Here is a 26,829-nt window from a genome sequence, read left to right as displayed (position 1 = left end):
ATAGTTTCTTCTCAAGAAAAATAAAGGACCTAATTTATTAACTGTGCATTTGAATATATGGGCCCTTCTTTAAGGCCTATCCAAAGCAAGTTCAAACTGCATCCTTTGTGAATTTAAGTAGATCATTTTGTTCATTTTTTTATCCCACCCACAGATGCAGTATCTCTGTGTTTTTGTTCCCTAGATTTAGTGAACAAAGGAAAAGGTTACAATAGGGCAGCAGCTAAATTTGTAAGGAAAGAGCTTTAGGAAAAAAAAAAAAAAATCAAACTCCTAAAAGGTGTCTCAAAAGGTTTACAATATAAGAGGATTTAAAGGCATCAGCCTCAGATTTCATTGATTTTTCTCCTTAGTCCCAGCAGGTCCTCCCTCTTCAAGAAGAAGCCATTTCATTTCAGCTTTGGAATGAGGGCATAGGTGTCTTTCAGAATGTCGTCTAGGATTATAGCTATCCAATGCCTTTGTTCACAGCCTTAAAACTTACGTTTCACAAGCTGTACTGTAAGAGAGTAAAGGTGTTTGAACTTTCAGTGTTTTAGTCCACTGGAATCAGATGCTCAAAGTATATAAATTCATAAAGTATGGGGCTTGATAATACCCCAAAATGAAGTGTTAACTTATGTTTAGAATTGGTTCCATAAAGTTGATGTACAATTATTTGTTGATTAATTGTTTGATAGTATCCTCACCTCATAGCTAAAAGGATTTAAGTTGGCTTGAAAGAATATTCAATACATTAATAAATAGGAAAATATATTTATCTATAGCTATAAAAAAGAAATCAGAGTAGAAGTAAAATAAGGAATTGAATGAGGTCGAGGATAAATTTTACATAGAAAAGCATACCATAGGTCCTATATAGTTGCTAAGATGTGGCCTAATACTTTTTTACTCTTTCAAGTAAAATTTTAATGTTTGTCACAAAACTCATTTATTCATACAACTATAATGCTGACACTGGTTCCTTTATTGAGTTTACAATTATATAAGTATATGAAATACATATATGTAATACACATTTTGAAATAATTTTTTAATTTTTTATAAAATATTTAAAAGTTGATTTCCATTTACAGTTATTAAAAAATACTGGCTATATTCCCTGTGTTGTACAATACATCCTTGAGCCTATCTTACACCCAATAGTTTGTACCTTCCACTCCCCCACACCCGACATTGCCCCTCCCCCCCACTGGTAACCACTAGTTTGTTCTCTATATCTGTGAATCTGCTTCTTTTCTGTTACATTCACTAGCTTGTTGTATTTTTTAGATTCCACATATAAGTGATATCATACTATATTTATCTTTCTCTGTCTGACTTATTTCACTTAACATAATGCCCTCCAAGTCCATCCACGTTACTGCAAATGGCGAAATTTTCTTCTTTTTTATGTCTGAGTAGTACTGTATTGTATATAGATAGATAGATAGATAGATAGATAGATAGATAGATAGATAGATAGAGATAGATAGAGATATATAGATGTATATATAGATATAGATAGATAGATACCACTACATATACTTCTTTTAAATACTTAAAATGTGCTCCAGAATGGATGAAATTTCATTAAATGTATGAATTATATATATGAATGAAAATTCAAGTAATATAAAAGACATACCCAACCATAATATTGAGATCCTTAATAGAAAAGCGTTAGTAATTTTAATATCTCTGTCTACCTGAAATAATAAGCAGTGACTATAAAAGTACACACAGGGTGCTCCCAACTGTCATTGGTCGTGTATTCCTGAAAATATGTTTGAAAGTTAAATTTCTGAAAGTTAAAGAATTGATTTATGTTTTAGGAGAAGAATTCTGTTACTGATGATAAAAAAAAAAAGAAAATGGTGAAATCGCTAATGGTTCCTGTAGTGCAGGCTTAAGACAACCTGGAAGGTGGAAGGTAAGGGAGAACTCTCACTGGGAGATGGCCCAAAGCATCCCCCTTATCACCAGGAATGGAGAAGTAAAGCAGCGCACCTCTCCTTGTTGTAAGCTGATGACCTTCCCGTAGTTCGCCTGCAGGGGCAATGAGAGCTGGGATATGCTAGGTGTATGGAGCCACAGTAGGAGAAAGAGGTCTTGGTCTGCCTACCACCTTTCACTTGCATAAGGGATTTCCCCAGAGCCACCCTCCAAAGACGGTGGAGATGCCAGTGAGATAGAATGAGGGGGTAGGGACATGCAGGACCATCTGCTGTAGATGATAGAACCTGTGAGCAAGCAACCCCTAACCTCCTGTGGTGCAGAGGCTCAGCAGGTATCCCCTCGACACATAGTGAAGTATATACATGACTGAGGTCTTGCCCCTGGCAGGGCAACAGATGTCGATTTGGGGAGGAAGAGGCCTGAGTTGCCACATGCATTCCAGCTTTCTCCAGCAAGAACTGGCTGTCTCCCAGTGGGACCAGCTTGGTAGGTAGCACCAAAACGTGAGAGTTTACCATCATCACTAATCACCTGATATAGGAAAGAGCAACTTCAGCGTGCTATCAAAGCACAATCTGGGAGAGGGTGTGATAAGAGGCTGGCTTGTGGAGGCCTGGCCACCTGGCCCTATTTCATGTGCTGACCCACTTAGCGCACGTGAGCCTGGTGGCCCAGATTGAAAGCTCAAGGGCTATTCAGCCCTGACATTTGACTTCGGCCTGTTGACTTGACCAAAATTCATCTCGGTTTTAATTTGAGAGCTGGTGTTTCTTTCCAAGCCACAGAGACTTCCAATTCCCATCTCCCTCTACAACACCTCACCCTTGCACTAGTCTCATTTTATATATCCGGGCTGAGAAAGGACTGGATTTCACACCTAATTAAAAGAGATTGTATTGCCTGCTGTTTCCTTTCTTGTTCCTTTTCCCTTGTGCACAGGCAGCTTTTCTATTCTCATGCTAAGTCCTATCACTGGACACCCGCCGTTTCAGGGACAGGCAGGGCCTGGGTTCCTACAGCACAGAGAGCCAGGCCCTGCATCAGCTATTTCACCACAAGCAGAATACCCCTCCAGTACTCACTCCCGCCTCAGCCTCCTCCATACTGTGCTCACTCACAGAACACGATCACTTAGAATACATGATCACTTTCAAGAGTAGAATTCCTTGTGTGTTCTGGTGAATGCCATCACAGGCTGACTCCACATTTTTACTCTAGTGGAGAGAAGGTAGGTTACTATTTTAAAACACACAGAGAACTATTTTTATCACTTTTTTCATTTTGCCCCATCAGTTCTTTGTTCACACCACTGTGGGGTTTTTTTGGGAGGGGAGGGTAACGTGGCATCCCCAGACACACAAAATCTTTGTAAAGTTGTATGGTTTTGTAGATGAGGGGTTTTTTTTGTTTTTGTTTTTTTTTGAATAGCCCAATTGCCTATTCAGTGCCAATCTAAGAAAGAATGGAGTTAACATTTTCACACCATTCCTTCCTATACAGTCTCTGAATAACCATCTAATCAAGGTTTGTTTTCAATGGGGAACAAATCTTCTACAGTAGAGTATTTCAGATTTATTCCGTTGGAATCTATACATTAATGCCCACTGGATGAAAAGGACCTGTTTCACAAAAGCCTGGACATTGCCTTGCCGTGGCAGGAACTTTTTCCCACTGTGTTAGTGTTAAAAATGAAAGAAAGCCTGGGAAAGGACTTGCTTCAGCATTGTGTGCTGGAGGGACGAGGCATGCTTGAATGGACCGGCAGGGTCCCCCATCACATCTGTACACATATCAGCAAAACGATTCAGCCTTTCACGGCTGCTCACTGCAGTACAGGACCAGTGCTCTCGGAGAAACATTTAAAAATTGTGTCTACAAAAATCCAGCTAGGCTAGTCAGGTCAAGTTGTATATGTGTGCAGGTTTGAGTTTGTCTCTGTGGTTTCTAATGAAGTTGGTAACATTACTCCAATAACCGGAACTCAGAATATTTAGCACTTTTTGTTGTGATTATCTCCATAGGGTTACCTGATTATTTAGATAGACTTGACCAGTTCAATCCAACAAGCAGTTTGAATTTTCTTCTTGAGATTCTGTGTGTGTGTGTGTGTGTGTGTGTGTGTGTATGTATGAATATGTGTAATGTAATGATAGCTCTTGTTGACCATTTCCAACTCTAAAGCAACCTCCATCATCATTTTCAGCGTCTTTATCTTTTCTTCTACGTCCTGAGAATTAGGATGGCCCTCAGTCTTTGGGCAATCCAAGTTTCATTCATCAGCAATCCAGTATCATGTGATAAAAAGAGTATCAAGGGGCATGGGTTCTAATCCCACCCCTGCCACTTACTAGCTGTGTAAAACATTGAGCAAGTCATTTAGATACTTTGAAAGCCTCGACTTCCTCTTACATCAAATAGTAATAATAGGACCTGTCCTGAAAACATATAGGATTGTTATAAGGAGTAAATGAGATGATACATGTGAAAGAGTTTGTACACTGTAAAACGCTACATGGTTATTAATTATTATGATAATTGTGATTAAGCTTCTTCCCAGAATTATCAGAAAGAAGACAACTCTTTGTGATATATGATAACTCTAGTGATATAACTGCAAGTGGTGCTATGAGCAATTGTGTGTTTCAAGAGTGTTTTCACCTGTGTGGAAAAAAATTTTTAATAAGCCCATCCTACTCAGAGATGGTGATTTTATCAGAGACTCAACCAGTTTTAGTACTTACCATTTTACTTAAATGATGGAGATCTTGGTGATAGTAAAACTGTATATAGAAAACTCTACATTTTAGCGCCAGGCCTCACTTTTATCTCTTGCACTGTTCCATTTATAAACTTCAAAAAAGTGTTCTTTACTAGATGACTGAGGCTATGTTGAAGTCCCAAGGCCTAGAAACATGAACATCATACTAATTTGTGGATAGGTATAGAAGTAGCTGGAGAGCATACTGGAAAAACCTTTTCACACAGCTTTACAGCAGACAGTGGACATCTAAGGGCCAGACTTCATTCAGGGGCAAAGAATGCAATACAGTGAAGCAGATAAGAGTGTGAACTCTAGAACCAGACTGCCTGGGTTCAAATGCCAGCTCAACCACCAATTGCCTACATGGCCTTGAGTGGATTTCCTAATTTCTTTGGCCTCAGTTTCCTCATCTGAGGTATGGGGATAATAATACTACTGACATCATAGGGTTGTTGTGAGGATTCAATGAAATAATATACATAAAGTAGTTAGAACTTGACACATAGTAAGCTCTTGAAAAGTGTTTGCTCTTGTTATTATCGCAGTACACATACATCAGGGACTCAGCAAGATGTTGGAATTTAGTCTGTTGACTGATTTCCTGAATTTTCCTTCCTAGGTTATTGGGCCCGTCCTCTGGTGCCATGTTTTGTATTAACACAGCTATAGAGGATTCATCATGATTCCTTACCCTGACAAAGACAATTTGTTTTATATAAAATAAAAAAAATAGAAACAGTAGCCTAGTGAAATATTTTAGGCACCTAACAGACCTAATGGAAGTCGGAATGAGCAGGAATTCTTTTATGTAAAACTTTGCACAAATCATATCACTGAAAGAGAACGTAGAGCCCATAGGCATTTACTAAGTTAAGTGGATATATGTGAGGCTGACTGAATGTAAAGTTGAGAGCAAAGGAAATGAATTAGTATATAAGAATGAGGTCATATCCACTGAACTCAGACAGCATGAGGAGGTAGGGCGTAGCAAGGTAGAAAACCTAGTTGAGCTCAGACTTCCCTGAGCTGGCCCTCTCTCCTAGGACAGAGCAGAAAGAAAGTGAGGAGGTGGACATTCCTCTGTGTGTAGGCCGTTACCTCTGGGTTACTTCTAACAAGATATAAGGATCTGGGTCACAGCCAACAATCCATACTTGGGTCACCTGGTTTTGAAAGCCTACTTACTTGGCCTCCCTCAAGCTGATCGTTCAGTTGTGAAGGCAAGAATGGGGAATCTGAAGAATGGTTTGGAGAGAGGGATTCTTTAGAGAGGTAAAGTAGAAAAATAGGAAAGCCCTAAAACTCAGTGTTATAGACACCTGTTATCCTTCTCAATCTGGGGTCTAGATGTTACCAATATTATCCCTTGCCTGCACAGCCTGGGATATATGGGTGGCAATAGGTCAGGCTATCCACATCCTCCACGTAGCTGACTGCTGCCTTCCTACTGGGAGCTGTTTGATACCTCCCTCTATCAAGCACAGAAAGCACCCAATTTCCGGGTGATCGTACATCCCACTCAGGGCTTACTCCTGCTGTCCTGACCTAATTTTCAACAGTGCTCCCTTTCACTCTCAAAAGTGCCCAGTTTGAATGGCAAATGTGGTCACCTAGTGTACTCCAGTCTCCCAGGTCAACACTGCCATCTTTGAACTGTTTAACATTTCTTCTTCAGTAAGCCTCAGAAAATTCAGACAACCACCACATCACAGACAGCCACCCTAGAAAGTACTCAAACAGGTTGTCAGAGATGTTGAGAAAAATGCGTACATACAGAAAGCAGTGGGCAAGTGCCCCTTTAGCCAGCAGATTGCATTCTAGAGCCTGTCCCTCAACTGGAAAACATGGTGGCAGTTGGGTGGATATCTTAGAGTGGGTTGAATTTTCCAAGAATTTTTGCATACCTCATATGGATTTGGGGAATGTGCCGTATAAATTAATAGGAAAGGAATTTAACTATAAGTATTTTTGCTGTCTATGAATAAAGTAAGAAATTTTGATAAGTTAAGGAAAATGTAAGCTTTCTTAAAGGGCCTGCTTAAGCCTAAAGTGGAGGCAGAGTTTCATGAGAACGAGTCTTGCATTTGCCTTTCAGTCCCTCTTTGCTGAAGTTGTAGTATAGCAGGCAATGACCCATCTGTGTTTTAGGCTGCTCTGCGTCAACTGACAGCCCTGGCTGAAGGTCCACGGGGTTAAAATGGATTCAATGCACCAAAATAGCTGGAGCACTGCTGGAACAAAATTCAAGGCCTTGTTCCCATAGGACATCACACCCACAAGTTGACCCTTGTGCAAAGCCACAGAGCCTGCTTGTGCCTGCAAGGCGGCGGGGGGGAGTGATTCTAGGGCCCATGAGTATTGCCCACCTGAGGCCTAGATTTTAGGGATGCAGTCAGCTAGCTCTGACCCTCGCCCTGTCTTGTGTCTCTCTTGCCGTGCAGGTGACATCAGTTGCAAGGGGATGACCGAGCGCATTCACAGCATCAACCTTCACAACTTCAGCAATTCCGTGCTCGAGACCCTCAACGAGCAGCGCAACCGTGGCCACTTCTGTGACGTGACGGTGCGCATCCACGGGAGCATGCTGCGCGCACACCGCTGCGTGCTGGCAGCCGGCAGCCCCTTCTTCCAGGACAAGCTGCTGCTGGGCTACAGCGACATTGAGATCCCGTCCGTGGTGTCCGTGCAGTCGGTGCAAAAGCTCATTGACTTCATGTACAGTGGCGTGCTGCGCGTCTCGCAGTCGGAAGCCCTGCAGATCCTGACGGCCGCCAGCATCCTGCAGATCAAAACGGTCATCGATGAGTGCACGCGCATCGTGTCGCAGAACGTGGGCGATGTGTTCCCGGGGATCCAGGACTCGGGCCAGGACACGCCACGGGGCACTCCCGAGTCGGGCACCTCGGGCCAGAGCAGCGACACCGAATCAGGCTACCTGCAGAGCCACCCGCAGCACAGCGTGGACAGGATCTACTCGGCGCTCTATGCATGCTCCATGCAGAACGGCAGCGGCGAGCGCTCCTTCTACAGCGGTGCGGTGGTCAGCCACCACGAGACGGCGCTCGGCCTGCCCCGCGACCACCATATGGAAGACCCCAGCTGGATCACGCGCATCCACGAGCGCTCACAGCAGATGGAGCGATACCTGTCCACCACCCCCGAGACCACGCACTGCCGCAAACAGCCCCGGCCGGTGCGCATCCAGACCCTGGTGGGCAACATCCACATCAAGCAGGAGATGGAGGACGACTACGACTACTACGGGCAGCAAAGGGTGCAGATCCTGGAGCGCAACGAGTCCGAGGAGTGTACGGAAGACACCGACCAGGCCGAGGGCACCGAGAGTGAACCCAAGGGCGAAAGCTTCGACTCGGGCGTCAGCTCCTCCATAGGCACCGAACCCGACTCCGTGGAGCAGCAGTTCGGGCCTGGGGCGGCGCGGGACGGCCAGGCCGAATCCGCCCAACCTGAGCAGGCTGCGGAAGCCCCGGCTGAGGGCGCCCCGCAGCCGCACCAGCTAGAGACCGGTGCCTCGTCCCCGGAAAGAAGCAACGAGGTGGAGCTGGACAGCACGGTGATCGCCGTAAGCAACAGCTCCGACAAGAGCGCCCTGCAGCAGCCTGCGGTCAACACGTCCATCGGGCAGCCACTGCCAAGCACCCAGCTCTACTTACGCCAGACGGAAACCCTCACCAGCAACTTGAGGATGCCTCTGACCTTAACCAGCAACACACAGGTCATTGGCACAGCCGGCAACACCTACCTGCCGGCCCTCTTCACCACCCAGCCCGCGGGCAGCGGCCCCAAGCCTTTCCTCTTCAGCCTGCCACAGCCCTTGGCAGGCCAGCAGACCCAGTTTGTGACAGTGTCCCAGCCCGGCCTGTCAACCTTTACTGCACAGCTGCCAGCGCCACAGCCCCTGGCCCCATCCGCCGGCCACAGCACAGCCAGTGGGCAGGGCGAAAAAAAGCCTTATGAGTGCACTCTCTGCAACAAGACTTTCACCGCCAAACAGAACTACGTCAAGCACATGTTCGTACACACAGGTGAGCGCAGCCCCCCCCCCCGGAGAGCTGGCAGCAGGGGGAGGGGCTGAGGGGGCTGGGGAAGGGGGGGCAGGGCAGCAGGTGCAAGGGAAGGTACGGAGTCATCTTTCAGATTTTAAGGAAGACCCCATTGTAAACCATCTTCTAGAAGCCCCGACTATGCCCCCATCACAGGAACCAAGTGCCCTGTCACAGAAAGACAAAGTCACAGAAACCCTTTGTGGAAAAGGGCCAAATGAGAAAACCTAATACAGAATTTGCAGGCACAACATTCCTTAACTTCACTGAACTTTGAAATATGTTTTTGATCCTGGATGGTTAGAACTGGAAAAGTCCTTGGAGACCATATACTCCAGTCACCTTGTGTTACAGACAAAGTCATGTAGGCAGAGCAGGGATGAGGGTTTTAGTCTGTAGTAAGTTTTATATGAACCATCAGCTTGAGGAGGCCACAACAAGGCTGATGCAAGCGGAGGCTGCATTTATGGTCCCTGAAATGAGGAGGACTGACAGACTTGCTCTGTTTTCTAGTGCTTGTTCTCTATTTTCCACATCTAGATACCACAGTCAGTTCTGTGTACTCCCTTTTGAAAGGACAGTAGACTCACTGGGGCACACTCAGAGGAGTATGAGTAAGATGGAAAGGGACGTGAAGCCATGGCATGTGAGTCATTACTGAGGTGCCAGAGGTGTTCAACAGTGCCTAGGTTTGAACTGAAAGCGCCTACTGCACTTTGTCCTCTTGGCAAAGTTGCTTAACCTTTCTATACGTTAGTTTCCTTGTCTATATAATGGGGGTAGTAGTGATATTTCTTTCTTGTAGTGCTGTTTTGAGGATTAAATGAACTAATATATATGAAGTTCTTAAAGCAATTTCCAGCACATAATAAGCACTGTATAAATGGTAGCTATTGTTCACACTGTTAGTATTATTTAAATGGTTTGGAGGGAAGATCCCTTAAGCTTGTTCTGTTTGGGTCCAAAATGTAGAAATGGACCAATGAATGGAAGCTATAGAGAGATTCGGTTAAATAAAATAGGAAGTTTGTTAACAGGCAGAGTTGCTCTGAGACAGGCAGACAACTTCCAAAGGGAGTGAGTTCCTGTAATTAGAGGTGTTCAAGGAGAGAATGGAAGATCATTTCATAGTGATGTTATACAGGCAATTCAATCATCCATCAGGCGAGTAGTTGGGCAAGATGGTCTTTCATCCCTGGAGTTCATGATTCTAGAGCTAAGATCTCCTGACCTCCCAGCCAGAGCCCTATCCTAGTTCCGTAATGGGACAGGCATAGAAGCGAGAGCTCCACGGATGCTCCTCCCTATAAGGGACTACATGTGTGATATGATTTCACATGGATTCTCTTGTACCTGAAAATACCTACCCCCATGTTGATCACCATATTTGGAATTCCTATGATGAGAGTCACTCGTCTCTCTAGGTAAACCTCTAGTTCCAGAATGTCCCTGTTAAATGACAAATAAATTGTCAGGGGGAAGTTACATACATGAATTACAATACATGAAAACAAGTTGGTTACTCAAAGCAACATTGTTCCTCAGGCCAGCTAGCAGGAATAGCTAGGGGATGGGACATAAAGCAGATCAATTTAAATTGGGGAATAGAAGGGAAGGACAGCAACAGACACATCAACATGGAAGTGAGCAACTGAAATAGAACATTACTTAAGATGCAATTTTCCTTCTTTGCAGTTCAACTTAAGTCAGGACAGTACGTAAATCCATGTATGTGCCTTTATGTGAATCCTTAAAGATGAGTTTTCATACCTCCAGAAAACATAGTGACTCACTACTGAATTCAGGAAGAAAATCAGGTAGTAGTAGTAAGTCACTATGTTTACTTAGGGTAAATGTGAATATCTAATAACCTGAGATCAATCGAGGACATTTTCCATGTGGTATGGTATGATCATTATTTAGTAAATTAATCAAATAGTAATATTTTTATTTATGTGGCAATTTATGGTTTACGGAGTGCTCTCCCATAGTTTATGTCCTTTCCTTCTCTGAGCAGCTATCTTATAAATCCATCAAATTAAGGATTAAGGGGGAAAAAAAGAGATCATTTGTGGAAATGTATTCTTAGCCAAAGTTGACTTTGCTGGTCTTGGATCCATGAACATTTCTACTCACCTTCTTTGCATCTCTTCCAGTAGACCTAGCAGATATAAAGTTTACACACTCTGTTAGATCACGTATTGAAATAAGGCTTTAAATCTGGAACATAAAATTTTTAGCGTACTACCGAAAAGTGTCTTTTGGGTGTATAAACACATTTATTCAGTGGATTCACCAAAGGATTCTGTGGTTAACCCAAATAACTAGATTTGCTCATAAGAAAACCAGCAACGGGTTTGCAAATTTAGACATCACAGATACAAAAGCTACAAGTAAAGTCATTTTATAAATCTGAGTTATGCTCAGAGGGTAGCCTTCAGATCTCTAGTAAACTATGAAGTTCCTCAGTAAATTTTGAAGGTCTTTCTGTTGGTGTGTATAACCTGGCCACATCCAGGAGCGATAAATGTACATATATGACTCAAGCGCCTCATTTAAAAGAATCAACAGTCTTCCCTTTCACCCCCGAATCATTTGGCAGTGGCAGTTTGGAACGGCCATCTCTCTATCAAGACTTTTGTCTGAGTGAAGTAGTCTATAACCTAACAAAGTTTAGAAACAGTTAGTCTAGGTTTTCAAAAGGCAAGACAGCCTGAACATATGGAAGTAATTCAGGACCTGGATTCACTTTGGCCGACATTTCAAAACAAAGTTTTCTCCAGTTTCTTGGGAAAACATCAAAAAAGTGGGGCCCCCCAACTTTACAGGAGCCCAGTGGAAATGATAAATAATCCACAGCAGAAAGTCCAAATGTTAGTCTAAAATAAGATTCTAGAAAGTATCTACTTTCTAGAATACTTGGAAGAGTAGAGATGGATTCTGTATTCTTACCTATGGTCTAACATAAAAGAATCTTACCAAGAAAGAGTAGCTTGACAGAGCTAAAAGGAAAGAAACAGGTTCTCCATCACAGCCACTATGCATGATAACTGGCTTTGCAGGTTAGCAACTGCAAGTTTTAATGTAAATGATACTTGCTTTCGACAACTGCAGAGAATCGATCCTGAGACCTGAATTCTAACTCTATGTTAATGGTCCACATATTCATTGAAAGGACGCGATTGTAACAAATAAGTCGTCCATCGTATTCATCTCGGAGCTAAGCTCTACCTTAGAGAACCGAGGAAGCTCTGGTTGTAGAGAATATTCCACAATGATTATAACACTGAAACTTAGAGCAGGGACATAGTGAAAGACGACTGTGCTGGAATTAGATTATCTGGGTTCGGTTTTAGTTCCTCTAACTGTGACCTTATGCAAGTCATTTAATTTCACTACCTTCAGTTTCTTTGAGTTTAAAGTGGAAATAATAATTTCCCACCTTTTGAGTAGCTGTAACGGTATTATGCATGTGAGAGCTTTTCATAAAAGGTAAAGTACTACTTAATGTTTTTTTTAAAAAAAAAAAAATCGTCATCGTTACTTTAGCCCCTCCACTTCCAGAGGCACTGAGTTTTTTTGCTCTATCTCCAATCTCTGAGTAATAAACTCTTGACATGTTTCCTTCTTCACTGGAATTCAAATGCTGAAGCAATGTGATACCCCTTGGGTTTCCCTTGAACTTCCTCCATAACATGAACTTTTTTTTTCATCCCTTAAGGATTTTTTCAAGAAAATCTCTCACCAAACCACTCTATCTACTGCCAAACAAACCATGGTAGGACTTCATCTCTTCTAGGAGTTTCTCAAGTTCGCTTTACTGCAGCTTCATAAAAGTTGTGAGGAAGAAAAACAAGAGTTAAGTACACATTTGAAAACAAGAGAATTGGAAAAAAGCAAAGATAACACAAACCATCCTGTCATGGAACAAAGCAGGACTCCTCTATGCCCTCTCCTAAGAGAAAAAGCAAAAGTCAAAGGAATGGGAGGGAAGGAAAAGACAGAGGACATAGGAGGATAAGCCTGGGTATGAACGTGGATGTGGAAGCCAAGCAATAGGGAAAATTCAAAGATAACGTGGGAGCAGTACTTCTCAAAGTGTGATCCCCATAGCAGCAACATGCAAATTCTCGAACCTATCCCAGACCTGAATCAGAAACTCTGGTGAGGGAACCCAGCAATCTATGTTTTAACAAGCCCTGATTCACACTAAGTTGGGAATCGCTTCCCTAGATGGCCTGGGTGATTAGAAGGAGGATGGCTTCAGGTTGCTTTTGATACATAACATTGTTCCCCAAAATTCCACTCACAAGAACCTATGTGTTTGGAAAAAGTAAAACATAGTTATGGACAACAGCTTGATTTTATAGTGATAAATTATGTTATGGAAGCAAATATCTTGCATATGGAAGGTTCCATGGCAAATGTCCCCTTCTGGCATTTAAAATTGACTTATAACAATGACTTATCATTATGTAGGTGCCTCTATGCCTGCCCATTAGAATGTAAACTTTGTGAAAACAGAAAGAATTTTATATATAATTACATATATATGATATATAAAGAAATATATATCTTATACTTCAATATACCCAGCATAATACCTTACACATAGTAAACATTCAAGAAATATTTAATCAGTGAATGAGTTGAATCCTTCTCTAATGATATCTAATCACTTCCAAATGGAAAAGTGGCCTATTTCCAGAGTTGTTTATTTATTGTATGATGTAGTTCCATAGAAATAATGCAAAAATACTTTGCACATTTATATATTAAGTACTTTCTCCAAGGATCTGAGCACATTTCAGATACCACGTTCTGTCTGTTTGTACTTTGCCCTATATAACAAAGTTGCACACATAATAACAAAACTGACTAAGATGGCGTTCAGGGTATTTATTTATCACCAGGTACAGGGTTGCCAGATTTAGCAAACAAAAATACAGGATGCCCAGTTAAATTTGAATTTTTGGATAAACAACAAATAATTTTTAGTCTAAGTATGTCCCATTCAATATATGTGGTGTAGTTATACTAAAAAAGTATTTATTGGTTATCTGAAATTTAGATTTAATCTGGTGCCATGTATTTTTATTTTTTGCTGTACGCGGGCCTCTCACTGTTGTGGCCTCTCCCGTTGCGGAGCACAGGCTCCGGACGCGCAGGCTCAGCGGCCATGGCTCACGGGCCCAGCCGCTCTGCGGCACGTGGGATCTTCCCGGACCGGGGCACGAACCCGTGTCCCCTGCATCGGCAGGCGGACTCTCAGCCACTGCGCCACCAGGGAAGCCCTGGTGCCATGTATTTTATCTGGCAGTGCTCTTCAGACAGAACTTTCTTTTAAGACCCAATCTTAGGACTTTTGCTTTAAAATCCATAGATGAATACAGGCATATGTAGTTGCTTAACAAATATTTGTTGAGTGAGTGAATGAATGTTCACTCAATTTCCAGGAGAAAATATGTAAGCATGCTTTCCAGGAGAATTTAATTCAGGGGACTTAGATATAAATGCATTATTTTCTCAGCAAGACTTAAATTTCTTTTTCTTTTATTCTTTTTCTATACACAAAGACTGTATTATATCTGTGTTCCCACTTGTGTTTTCTTCACCAACAAATGGTAGACATTTGGGCCTTTTCTGAATCATAGTATCAACAGCCCACCCGAGAGTCACTAATGCCCATTAGTGTCCTCTGGACGATTAATTATTTTCTTTGTTACTTTAAGAAGCTCAGCTATTTGGGCCATGAATTTTATATAAATAGATATAGTGATGATAGTCTCATAACAATGTCATCCATATAGTAATAATAGTGAGATCAAGATCGTGATGTGATCATCCTCACATAGAGCTTGGGCTGTTAATTGTATCAAGCCAGTGAAGTAATGAACAAGTATAAGGTTTGAAGTGAGAAAGCCTTGATTTTACCACTTTCTGACCTGGTGATTTTAGGTAAATTCTGTAGTCAGTCTGAGCCTCAGTTTTTTGTCACATAGGTACAGATTTTAATAGTACTTAGTTTACATGGTTGCTCTGAGAATCAAATAACATAATTTATGTGAAAGCACTTACCTGTAATACCTTAAAATGACCCAAGCCATTTAGGAACTTACATGTTACGTTTTATAGCAGCATCATACATTTTGCAGCATAATCTAGAGAGCAGGAAATTGTTAACTGGAGAAGGAGGGGATATCTGGCTCAGCTGGTGTCATACTCTCAGCTATTACTGACTTGTAGAGGGACCTGCAGGATGTTATTCTACCACTCTAATGGAGAGAACATATTCTGGGGCTGTTAACATCTACCCCCTCATAAAGTTGTAAGAAAAGTCAAGTAATGTGGGTGAAGGTCCCTGAGAGCTTTAAAATTCTGCTTGACACCAAAACTTTTTAGTTGTTGCTAAAGCCACAGAGGTTCTGTGAATGCAGTATGTCCCCAGTAGGCAGTCCCCCCTAGACAACCTCACAGTCCAAGATGGTACCAGGACTGCATCCCTGGAACTGGAGAGAAAGGCTGGCAGGCGGTCGTGAAGGCCCAGCTCCAACTCGACTTCTCTGGGTGGAGAGCAGACTCTCCAGCCAGTGAAGGCTCTGCATGACCCGAGCTGAGCACCTTCCATTCTTGTCATGGAACCTTTCCCATTTTCTGTTCCAGTCTTGATTTTCCCCTTTCAGAGGACTTACAATTTCCAGGACCCCTTCTGCTTTCCTTGCCAGTAGCCACCTTCCCCTACCCCTGCTCGCCCCTTCCTTCCCTGCTGTCTGCCCTCTCACCAAGCATCCAGGCTTGGTTTTCTGACCACCCCCCCACCACCACTATACTCATCTGAAGGAAGGTGTATGCTAGAGCAGATGATGGAGAGGCCGAGAGAATGTGAGAGACAGGTGGGAACCGTGTTTCAAACAAGTGTCCTGGTAACAGCATCCACTGTCCTCTTTGCAGCCTAGGAGAAGCCTGGTTAGAATAAAAAAAGATTCAGCAGAATAAATGGGTTCTTGCTGAGCCCCCAATACAGAGGTCACTATTCAGAATTGGGGTGGCTCAGCCCCAAACTTTGGGCAGACCCTCTGCATCTACTAACCTAACAGTATCTTTCTTCCTCTTTTTTTTTTTCTCACTGTCAGTCATGGTAGAGTGTCAGTGCTGGTCCACAAGAAGGAGCTGAAAAGTGATGCTTTAGAGAGCAGGCATCCAAAAATGGAGACAAATATATGCATTCACTATTCCCCAACCCATGGGATTGTAAAGGACACTGCCGCCTCTTCTGTTCCTCCACTTTTTGTCTGGTTTTTCAGCCTCCAGAGTTCAGTTGCTGCCTGCTAAGAAATCCTCTGTCTATGCTATTCGCTGACATTTTATTCATGGTACCACTTCTTTCCGTTAGCATTTGTAGCTGAGACTAGACCCTTAACTCTGAATTGCATAGCTGCAGTATAATCACTTGCTTTATTGATTACCTGAAACAATTTTTTCACAATCTTGTGTTGGCTTCCCCATGCCATGGAAGCCATTTTTCAGTTGATTTCATTTATCACCACTTCCTTTGTGCTGAAGGGACCAGTGGAATTTTTCTTGAAATGATCACATACTCTGTGCAAAGTGCTTTATCGCTTTAATTTTCAAAATACCTTCACAAGACAGGTCCTTAACTGTATATTTCTCAAGTTACAGATAAGGAAACTGAGGCTTAAAGAGGTGAAGTAACATGCCCAGTTCATTCAGCCAAGGAAATGGAGTTCATATCTGACTCCTGCATCTGTATGGCCCCAAAATGGATCAAAGTACAGGAGCTTATATGAGCTTCCCCGTCCTGTATCTAATTCTACTGTCTGCTTAGCGCTTTGTGTCCCTTTCTAACGAATCAGACTTATCATTCCTGGCCATAGGCTCAGACCTGGAAAGCCATCCACTACCACTCCTCTTAACTTCACTCCTCCATACTGAGAGCAATAATCGACAGACCACATCCGTTTCATGTATAATGTTGAAAGCCCTTTGGGGATCACTATAAGTAATATGCAGGAAAATAAAAGGAAAGAATCACTCCTTTCTAGTGAGTGATATAGTTTCACATCCATACATAAAGAAATGAGTTGTTTATACCTGACTCATCTGAAAATGCACCCTGTTTAGTAAGACAGTTCCTGGAATGCCTATGTTCCACCAACACAGCACCTGAATAATTTTAGAGCACTTTCCTTTATGGAGCTCCCAAGTGCTTTGCAAACATTTTTACTCATTAACTATCACACCATTTTTCTGTGGCAGGATACTTTGTCCTATTTAAAATGTGGGACTGCTGATGCATTGAGTGATTTAAGCAAGTTGCCCTCAGGTCATGTGTTGACAAGACCTGGACCAGAGTCCTCTGGGGCATGGCCCATGGTGGGCAGAAGGCCACTAAATCTGCAAAGGGACATGGCAAGTGCTTGGTCCAACTCCTCACTTAGAGAAGGGGAAACAAACCCAGAGAGATGAAAACACTTAGAAAACCCAGGGTCACACGGATAATTAATGGCCGAACCAATACTAGGTACATACAAACAACATATCAAGACATATATATGCTATAGAGGGAAAGATGACAGCTGTGAAGTATCAACTTATAGTCAGATGAGAAGGGTGTGAAAGTAAAAAGCCATCCTCACTGACCTTGCCTAGAGGAAAAATACACTATAAGAAGGTGAAAGTTTCAAACAGCAGGAGAATTTTTAACACAGACAAAGTTTCAACTTCCTAGCAGCCAAAATACCATCTGGAATTAAGAAGGCAGACTTCCCATTAGAGGTGACAGGTGGACATATTTTAAAAGATAGTCGGCCGGCCTAGCATAGCCTCTAGAAAGTGTACTGAAAGCACAAGGATGGTAAAGCCCAGCTTGAGTTCCAAGCATGTTTACAGCTGACAGAAACGTTCCAACTAAAAATAACATGCATGACTGTCTCTCTTAGGGAATCTCTCATTTCAAAAAAATATACCTACATAAACACCATGCAGAGACTGAACTCTTCATTTAGGAATGAGGCTTCCCTAAATTTCCCCATTTTAGTGTAAAAGTGAAACTCTTCTAACTCTTCAATCCTATGGCTCACGCTTTTTCATCAGTGAGGATGAAGGGAAAGGAGACTGGAAGACAGCAGAGGCCAAAACGTTTGTGAATAACTAAAGGAAAAAGTTCAAAGATCAGGGAAATTGGTTTAGAAATTTGTGGAGTCATTCCTGAACCAAATAGCCATTTCTTAGGATTGTGTGCTTCAAAATATATCTTTTTATGTTGACAAACACAATGAAAAAGCTTTCTGTTGAGATAAAGTTTCATAAAGCAGGTCACGAGCCGTGAGCCCGGCATACAGTAAGCACAGAACACGTGGTGGTTGTTTTCATTGCCTTTATCCCCATGACACATCAAACCTCTTCTGTTTCATGGTGGAAAAAATGGAAACACAGTCAGGCACATATTTTAAATGGATGTTAACTCAAATTCAAGAACTAGATTTGCTACCCTGATGCCTCGTCCAGAGGTTGAAATATTACCGCAGAGAGTTTCAGAGGCTTGGGGCTTTGGGCTGAGTTATGGAAGAGTACATGGACAGCCTTTCCTCTCTGAGGTGGGTGCCTGCATTGGGCAACCAGCGGTGAGCTGGGAAAGATGGAAACACCATAATGTAGTTCATCTCACCCGCCAAGAGCAGAGCCTAGAACAAACAGCACCAACAAAAACAAGTCTCTCTTCATCCAAAGAGATGTTACAGGCCCATGGACGTTACTTATAGAAGAATATTTCATGTGGTCATTCGGTGACAATATTCTTATTTACGTTACAGTTTTTAGCAAGCTTGATCATTTGATCTCTAAGCCAACAGCAAACCAAAGCAGTAAACTGAGGAGAAAGAAGGGTTTCAGCCAACACACTGAGAGCAAAAAAAGAGAAAACTATTTTAAAAATTGACCCCAGAGTTCAGAAAAGGCGTATGGAAGCGTTTAATGGGGGGAGGGGGTGCTGGTGGATAGTCTTGTAATAAGAACACCAGGCAAGTATTCCCACACCACTCTTGGTGGTCTGCAAAGTGATTTCGTATGTATCTTATGTCCACACCAGCACAGTGAGGTAAGCCGAACTGTATACCTCAGAGGCACTTGCAGATTTGTCAGAGTGGCAGGCCATCCGTTGGTGCCTGGATTTGAACAGGACCGTTTGACTCTAAGATCACTGTGTTGTCTACCACCTACTCAACCTCCACACCAGACAAGGCCAATCTGCAGCTCAGGGCAGTCCAGACAGAATAGCCAATTAACTCTCTCAAGTTACATTTTAGGAAGATTGCTGTCTAAAATAGATAAAAACCAAAGGTATAGCTCTTCAGAATGACTTATTCCTATGATGGGCAATATTTTCCAGACCTATAATCAAAGCATGAGTGCATTTACTAGACAAAATACCAGAAACGGAGACTGTCCCCAAAGAGCCAAGCTGTGTGACCACCAACCTTAGTTCCCAAAGATTCTAGAGACCCCATGTCTCCAAAGAACTTTTCTCTCTTTTATTTCTTATATTTGTTTGATAATGCAAATGGCAAACACACAGTTAAATCCCCGAATGATGGCACTGAAAATGACCCCTATAAAGTAGCACTCCCTTCTTTCCACAGAATGACCTTGGAAGACTTTTACTGGAGAATGTCGAGTAGCTTTCCAAGAGAGACATTTTCTGGCATGGGGACATGGAAAACTCTAGACTGTCCTGGCAGCACCTTAAAGCAAGTTTTCTCAGAACATGAGAGGCCAGGAAGGACTGGATCTTTCCAATCAGGGGTGATCCGTTAACCAATCAGATTTTTTTTTTAATGTTTTTGTTTTTGTTTTCTGTTGTCTTGTTTTTCTGTCTCTCATTCTCCCTCCCTCGCCGTGTCTCGCTCTGTCCCGCTTGCTGTCTCTTCCCACGTGAACAGGTGAGAAGCCCCACCAATGCAGCATCTGTTGGCGCTCCTTCTCCTTAAAGGATTACCTTATCAAGCACATGGTGACACACACGGGAGTGAGGGCGTACCAGTGTAGTATCTGCAACAAGCGCTTCACCCAGAAGAGTTCCCTCAACGTGCACATGCGCCTCCACCGGGGCGAGAAGTCCTATGAGTGCTACATCTGCAAAAAGAAGTTCTCCCACAAGACCCTCCTGGAGCGACACGTGGCCCTGCACAGTGCCAGCAATGGGACCCCTCCCGCAGGCACACCCCCAGGGGCCCGAGCTGGCCCCCCAGGGGTGGTGGCCTGCACGGAGGGGACCACCTACGTCTGCTCCGTCTGTCCAGCAAAGTTTGACCAAATCGAGCAGTTCAACGACCACATGAGGATGCATGTGTCTGACGGATAAGTAGTATCTTTCTCTCTTTCTTATGAACAAAACAAAACAACAAAAAAGAAACAAACGAAAAAAAGCTATGGCACTAGAATTTAAGAAATGTTTTGGTTTCGTTTTTACTTTCTGTTTTTGTTTTTGTTTCGTTTCATTTTGTACTACATGAAGAACTGTTTTTGCCTGCTGGTACATTACATTTCGGAGGCTCAGGGGAATAATAGTTCTCCCAGTCTCCCTCGGATGGTGGCCTTAAGGCCTGGTAGTGCTTCAGGAGGTCCACTGGTTGGATCTCTAGCTACTGGCCTCTAAATACAACCCTTCTTTACAAAAAAATCTTTAAAAAAAAAAGTAAAAAAAAAAAAAATTTTCTTTTTTCACTTGTGAAGAGCACTACAAAAATATATAACAAAATCTAAAAGGCCTACTGTCTTTAAGTACACCGCTTGCAGTGTTTCAGTGGACATTTTCACAATTCTGGCCGCTTGGACTTCACAGTAACCAGTTAAAACTGTGGAATATCACTTTCTGGTTGAAAACCCAGAGGAAAGGCCCTGCTGTTTTCCACCCCCAACGTTGTCTGATTTCATGCAAGGGCTGTGCGTGTGGGAAGGGGCGTGGGTTTGGCGGTGTGGGAAAGGCAGACGGCAGGCTTCTCCCCCAGATTCTGCTCGGTCCACACACCCTGGCCCACCTCCTCCATGCCCCCCCCTTTCAGCAGAAGCCAGGAAGACTTGGACAAGCATCAAGCAACAGTGGCTATCGTATTTATTCAGTGTCTTCGCTGAGCCCCAGACTCAGCACAATCAAGAGGGACTTTCATGAAAGGCAGGAATGCAGATAAAACAAAGATATCAGAGGTTTGCACCTACGTTTCTAGGTACAAGAGAAGGATTATTTCCAACAATCTTTGCAAAAAACAAAAACAAACAAAAAAAAAGTGTCAGGATATATTCTTGTGGAAGAGAAAAAGAAAGAGAAATGGAGGGGGGGGGAATAATAAAAAGTTCTTGAGGCTTTTTTAATTCAAAATTTTATAGAGGGGCAAAAGTGACGTTTACCAGATAGAATGCTGATTTTTTTAATATATTTACAACAGTATTTGTGTAAAAAAAAAAACAAAAAAAGTGAGATTGTTAAAAGTAATTTTTTTTTCATTTTGGTTTTGCATACACTGCCACCAATCTCTTCTCTTTTATTTTATTTCACACACATATATATATTTTTTGGTAAGTCAAGACTGTTAAGGTTAGCGATACTGCTTCCAGATAGAAAGAATAAAAGGCAATTAAAGTTATATTTGAAAGAGAGGAAGGATATTTTCTTCATATTTTTTTAAATTTTTCTTAATTTTTATTATTTTAAGTATTGCCTGGGTTGATGAGGGCCTCTGGCCAGCCCATCCCTGCTGTAATTTGAACTGCTGCTTTGTATTTTGATATGTAGTCTTTCGACTTTTAGCAAGCTTATGTTGCTCCACTGAATATTTTTTTCAACTGATTCATCTAGAATTCTGTTCTTTTTCATGGGAGGGACTTTATCTTTCAGAAACAGATTTCTTGCTTCTCTGAAAGTTCATTGAGATCTTATGATTCTAGAATTTCTATTGACTTTACCTTTTTTTTTCTTTGATGAAACACTAGTAGTCTAGAGGTCTTGACAAAAGTGTTCTTTCCTTTTGTGGTCAGCCGGGAGGAGCAGTTCACAAAACTCTACTGTCCCTCCTCACCCTTCACAACTACAGAGAGCGGCGTTATCAGAAGCCTGTTGCAGATCAGAATGCCTCGATGCCGAAATTACTTTCTTCCTTTCAAAGATCACCTTCTGTTTCCACCATGGTTGAGAGGGCTAAATAAGATGATTATTCTTTAGATGATTTATTAACCCTTGCTTGTTGGTAAGGTTTTAAAGAAACTAACAAAAATCTCCCAGATGCCAACATCCACCATTCAAAAGGCCACCAATTCACTGCGTCATCTTAGATGCCACTCTCTCTTCCTAGTTTGGATTTCTCTCCTCGGTCCTGATCAAGGTATCAGAACAGAGATTTTTCCATGATAGACAGTGTCCTAAAGGGATTCCAACTCAAATATCGGAATTTTTAAACCTAATGAAAACTCCAAAGGTGATTTCATTGCTGGGCATATTTTAACACACTTAAGGGGAAAGGTAAATCTTTAAACAAAACAGAAACACTAAACTACAGTTTAAAAAGAAAAAAAGAAGGAAAGAAAGTATTTCAGTTTCAAAATTACTTTGCATTTTAATTTAATTTTCCTATCAGCAACTTATTTACAAAAACTGTGTGACAAATGAGGAGAAATCTTCCAAGGAAAGCAACTGTATAATAACTAAAGTGGTTTTACTCATACATTTTAGGATTGGTTAACTTGTATCTTTTCCATAAGTTCTTGGTGATGTTTAGTAGGGTTAGTGCGACTGGACTGGCGTATATGTGAGTTTCATTTGGTCCTGTGGTCCTTCATTCAGTAAATATTTTGCTAGTAGTTTTAATGTAGACTTGGATGATTAATTGACCTTTAAGTATCACCCATCGTGATTTCTAAGAGGAGTCCTACTAAAAACTATCTGTCCAAAATTGGCCTGTTTTAAAAGCTAGTGGGAAACAGCTTCAGAAACAAGAAATAGTCCATTTTCTCTTGCTTTTTGAAATAGCTATCTTAAGTAAGACTCCAGTATTTCCACTTACTACCAACAGAGGGAGCATTAGTTAATTAACCATGGCCTAGAATTTTGATATTTTGAAAAACAAGTCATTCAACCCATGATGTAAAACAGAAGAAATTGACATTAAAAAAAATATCTTTTTAATCTAGAGGAAAATGACATGAAATCACTCAGCATATGTTACAAATGGAAGAAGGCCAAAAGCCACTTTAAAGTATTTTGTATTATTGGACAGTAGCTCGTTTAGAATAGTGGCCTTACACAAACCTTAGCAAAGTAGACAGATGTTATAGGACCTCCAGAAACGTGATCTTGGGTGGCGGTATGGGCCACATTTAGCTATCTGCTTGTCAAATCTGAGGGACGCTCATTTGCCTTAGTGCTGATTTGCCATGTAAAAAACTAAGCAATTGGGTTAAAATTTACCTTTTGTTATAGGACACGTGGGGAAAAAAATACCAGTTGGGTTTAAACTCTAATAGTCATCCTTTCCCTTCAAATGAAGTATCTCTTTTTTGTAAATGTTAGAGGACTCCCAAAGAATTCCTGGTGAGGTGATGTAATCATTATAACAATATGGACTATCTAGGTTTGCATAGCAGTAGACTTTTTCTTACTGTGTGTCTGTTCCTCCCAAACATCTCATAGTCCAAAATAGTTGACAGACTGTTCTCTGGAGAAAGGAAGCAGCTAGATTGGAGTGGAAGATCTAAGCTGGGGAGCAGTGAACTTGCTGTGGGACCTTACTCCATGTTCTGGCCTCTGAAAGGGCTGCTTCCAAACTGACCTACATTTTAGGAAATAAACTAGTCCGTGCCTATTTCAAAAGGATAGAGTTGCTTTTAGTTTGTCAATCCTTCTTTTCAAATTAAATCATCACCAACATCTTAGGAAAGGGGAAACATTTTGCTTCAAGAATAGAAGATGAGCATAGATTCTTTTATTCTTTTAGTTTCAAATCCAACAATCTTCTTACATTTGGAACTTTATGCTAGGATGCTATGAGTGCTTAAAAAAAAAAAAAAAAAAAAAAACTTCAGTAGCCAGGAAAAAAAAAAATAGATGAAATGGAAGCAAGTGTTCCAGATTTAAGACCTCTTAGGATGAGTACAGGGAACAAGAACTGGTATGGAAAAGTACTCTTTTTTTTTTTTTTTTTTTTTTTTTTTTAGCAATTTATCACTTAAAACTGGATTAGCTGGACAAAGGAAAGGAAAAAGTCAAAGGGGAACGTTTATCTCTAGACAGTTAGATACAGTTTATGAAAAATAAAATTTTCTAGCACTAAAACATCAGTAGCATCTTAGCGGAGTGGGCAAGTTTTCCCCTATTGATATAATAAATGCCAAAATTTGTACCCCCCCCCAAAGCCCCAAATGTGTAAAATAGAGCCCAAAAGAAGGAAGGAATTGAGATATATGGGTCTGATACAAATCTACACATGGGAAAAGATTGAGAAACAAGCCAGGCCAAAAAAGACTCTGAAACGAAAGTCTCTATATCAAAATATTTCTTATTATACAGTTTGAGTTGTAAACTTTAGCTTCTAATAACAGTTTTATAGACTTTTTCTTCCCCAAATTCCTAATGCTCTGAATCTGTTTGTGCCATGAGTAAGTGTAGTGAATACTTTCCTGCTGTTGTTCAGGCTGAAGCCCATTCCTTCTTCCTAGGCATCTCGAGGGTCACAGTAGCTCCTGGCCTTAGAAGGAAAGACTTGAATTTGCTGTGTTTAAAAGTCACAGGGATTTTATTTTGTATCAGCTCAACATTCTGTAAGGACCAAGAAAACTTCTTCCAACTCATGAACAGTTAGAATTTGTGCATTGTGATATGAAAAGAGAAAAGGTTTCCTCTGGGTGTGTTAAGTTTCATGTTAGTCCTAAAGCCTTCACCTACCTGTACCCCATCATACAAGCACACCAACGGTATGTGCCCAGCCCAGGCCCCTCATCAGTGTTTTCCCTCAGCACGGAAGTTGAAAGTGAGGTGTGCTTCGTATAAAATCCCTCAGAGCCCCGAGAGAACATAATAAGGGTCACGTCGCATCCTCGGTGTGGCTCCCCAGAATGTTCCCAATACCTGCTGCCCTGAGGACAGGGGGCAGTGAGGTAGATCTGGCCAGGATTCCCACTCGCTATGCCCATTTTGGAGCCTTCCTCTATTGTTCTAGAAGATGTCATTTAATCAGTCGGGGCTGGGAGCAGAGTATGTGTGACTGCAGCAAAGGTATCAGATAACCACATCAGGTCTGCATCTGCTACAGCCAGTGCGCTGCCGCAGCAAAAAAGAGGCAAAAGGAAGGCGTGAGGGAGGAGTAGGCACCACCTGAGATGCCCCTGGGATTTAGGAGAAGGGAGAGTGCCCTTTCTGTTGTGACCTGACTCTTAAAAGAAATCTTCTGAAAGAATAATATAGTCATGAGTTGAAGTCCAGGGTAGTGGGAGCCCTGGCGAAGGGAACAGGACTGCGAAACGTATTCAGCACCAATAATGCGAAGCCAGAAAGCATCCAATCGCATCACTAGGAGGTTTGGCAAGAGGCCTTTAGAGAAAGCTCTGGGTTTTTCCGTGGGTAGGGTGGACAGACTTTTCAGTGATTTCTGGCTCTGAGAAACCTCTTTACTAACTATAAAAGAACTTTATTTAAATGGCCAATTTTGTCCCCCAGAGAAAGAAATTTTATAAAGAGAAAAATAGGACACTGAAGACAGAACCATGGGACTTGGTGTCGAACAAAAGGAAGGGTGCACTAGAATTTCAATCGACTCCCTGATTCCACAGAAGTGCCGGGCAACCCAGTGCCCCATGGTGTGCGGTGTGCGAGGAGGGTGCCTGAGCTGAGCCGGGCTCCCCGAGGCTAGACGCGCCCTCACGGTGGTCCGGCAGCAGCTGCTTTCGCTTCTGTGTTCTCGTGAAAAAAGGGGCTGTTCTCTTAGGTGCCCGGGAAATAGATGACATGGGGCAAACTTTCAAAAGCAATCTCTACCCTGGGGCTCAGGCCACATATGGAGACAGAAAAGGGGCACAGAGGGGCTCTTGCTCCAGAGAGAATATTTTCAGATTCGCAACAGCTGTTTGTGTAGGGTTGCCATTTCTGATACTGCTTAAACCTCCCCAAGTAGGAAAGCTGTGGTGACTCAGTGTTCCTGTAAACGCAGAGCCTGGAAATTACTAACCCAAAGCATCATTTCTAACACTAGGTGCTAAGATGATTAGCCTGACCAAAACACCCCAGAGAACTTGGTAAGTCTCTGAATATTTTTTCTCCTGGGACACCAAATCCATGGTGGTCAGTGGTGCGCGTTAACAGATCCCAGAAAATGGCATGGAACACTAGGGTTCCTCTGGATTCTTTTTAGGGTGAAGAGGTAGAAGATGAGGACTGCACAGTGTGCGTTCTTTTTCAGAACTATGTATTTCACTGAACGAAGGGTAGAAATGCCCTGGGTTGAAACAAGAAACATCATTTTCCACACCGCTGACCAAAAATGCTTGGTTTCCGGGGGTTCTTCAGGCCCAGCCCTTTGCTCCAAAAACTGAATAATTTCAGACTAAATCTTATCTGAAGCGACCTCAGTTAAGGTATTTTCACAGGAAGCCACTTATAGTAAAGAGTTACTGCCTTAAGTCAGAAAGCCCAGGGAAGAGAACAGAAGATAGATGGGACGGGTGTGAAGACGTGGACACTTCTTGCTTTTTTATGGTTGCATTATTACAAAAATGAGCCTTATTCATGACTGAAGACTATGGAAACAGTGACTTTAGGGGGAGGCACCAAACTTGTCAGGAGCTGGCTGCCCTCAGGAAGTGGCTGCTATTTCCTATCCTACTTCAGTGACATAGGACTGGGCTGGACGTAAAATAGACATCCTATTAGCTAAAGAGCGAGTCCCATAAGACACGCTCACAGGTGCCTAAACTGCTAGGTTGAATCATTTCCTTAACAGGGAGAACAATCTCAACAAAAAGCTTTCTTTTCCTGTACAGTGTGTATCTCTAAACTTGTTTTTTCTC

General features: G+C 42.2%; 1 protein-coding gene across 19 annotated transcripts in view; it reads left to right on the top strand.

The window, feature by feature from the left end:
- The window catches only part of ZBTB20 (zinc finger and BTB domain containing 20), a 797,904-nt gene extending 774,051 nt beyond the window's left edge, over window positions 1-23,853 (top strand). For all 19 annotated transcript variants that reach the window (XM_060010675.1, XM_060010674.1, XM_060010669.1 and 16 more), the window contains 2 exons: window positions 7,141-8,745; window positions 19,722-23,853. In XM_060010675.1, the coding sequence (XP_059866658.1) occupies window positions 7,141-8,745; window positions 19,722-20,143 (2,027 nt within the window). In that variant the 3' untranslated portion in view covers window positions 20,144-23,853. The remainder of the gene's footprint in view (window positions 1-7,140; window positions 8,746-19,721) is intronic.
- Window positions 23,854-26,829: the final 2,976 nt, after the last annotated feature.

Source organism: Delphinus delphis, chromosome 4, assembly GCF_949987515.2.
Source record: "Delphinus delphis chromosome 4, mDelDel1.2, whole genome shotgun sequence".
NCBI classification, from domain to species: Eukaryota; Metazoa; Chordata; class Mammalia; order Artiodactyla; family Delphinidae; genus Delphinus; species Delphinus delphis.
The sequence above is the reverse complement of the archived record's forward strand: the minus strand, read 5'-3'. Positions and strand labels throughout refer to the sequence as shown.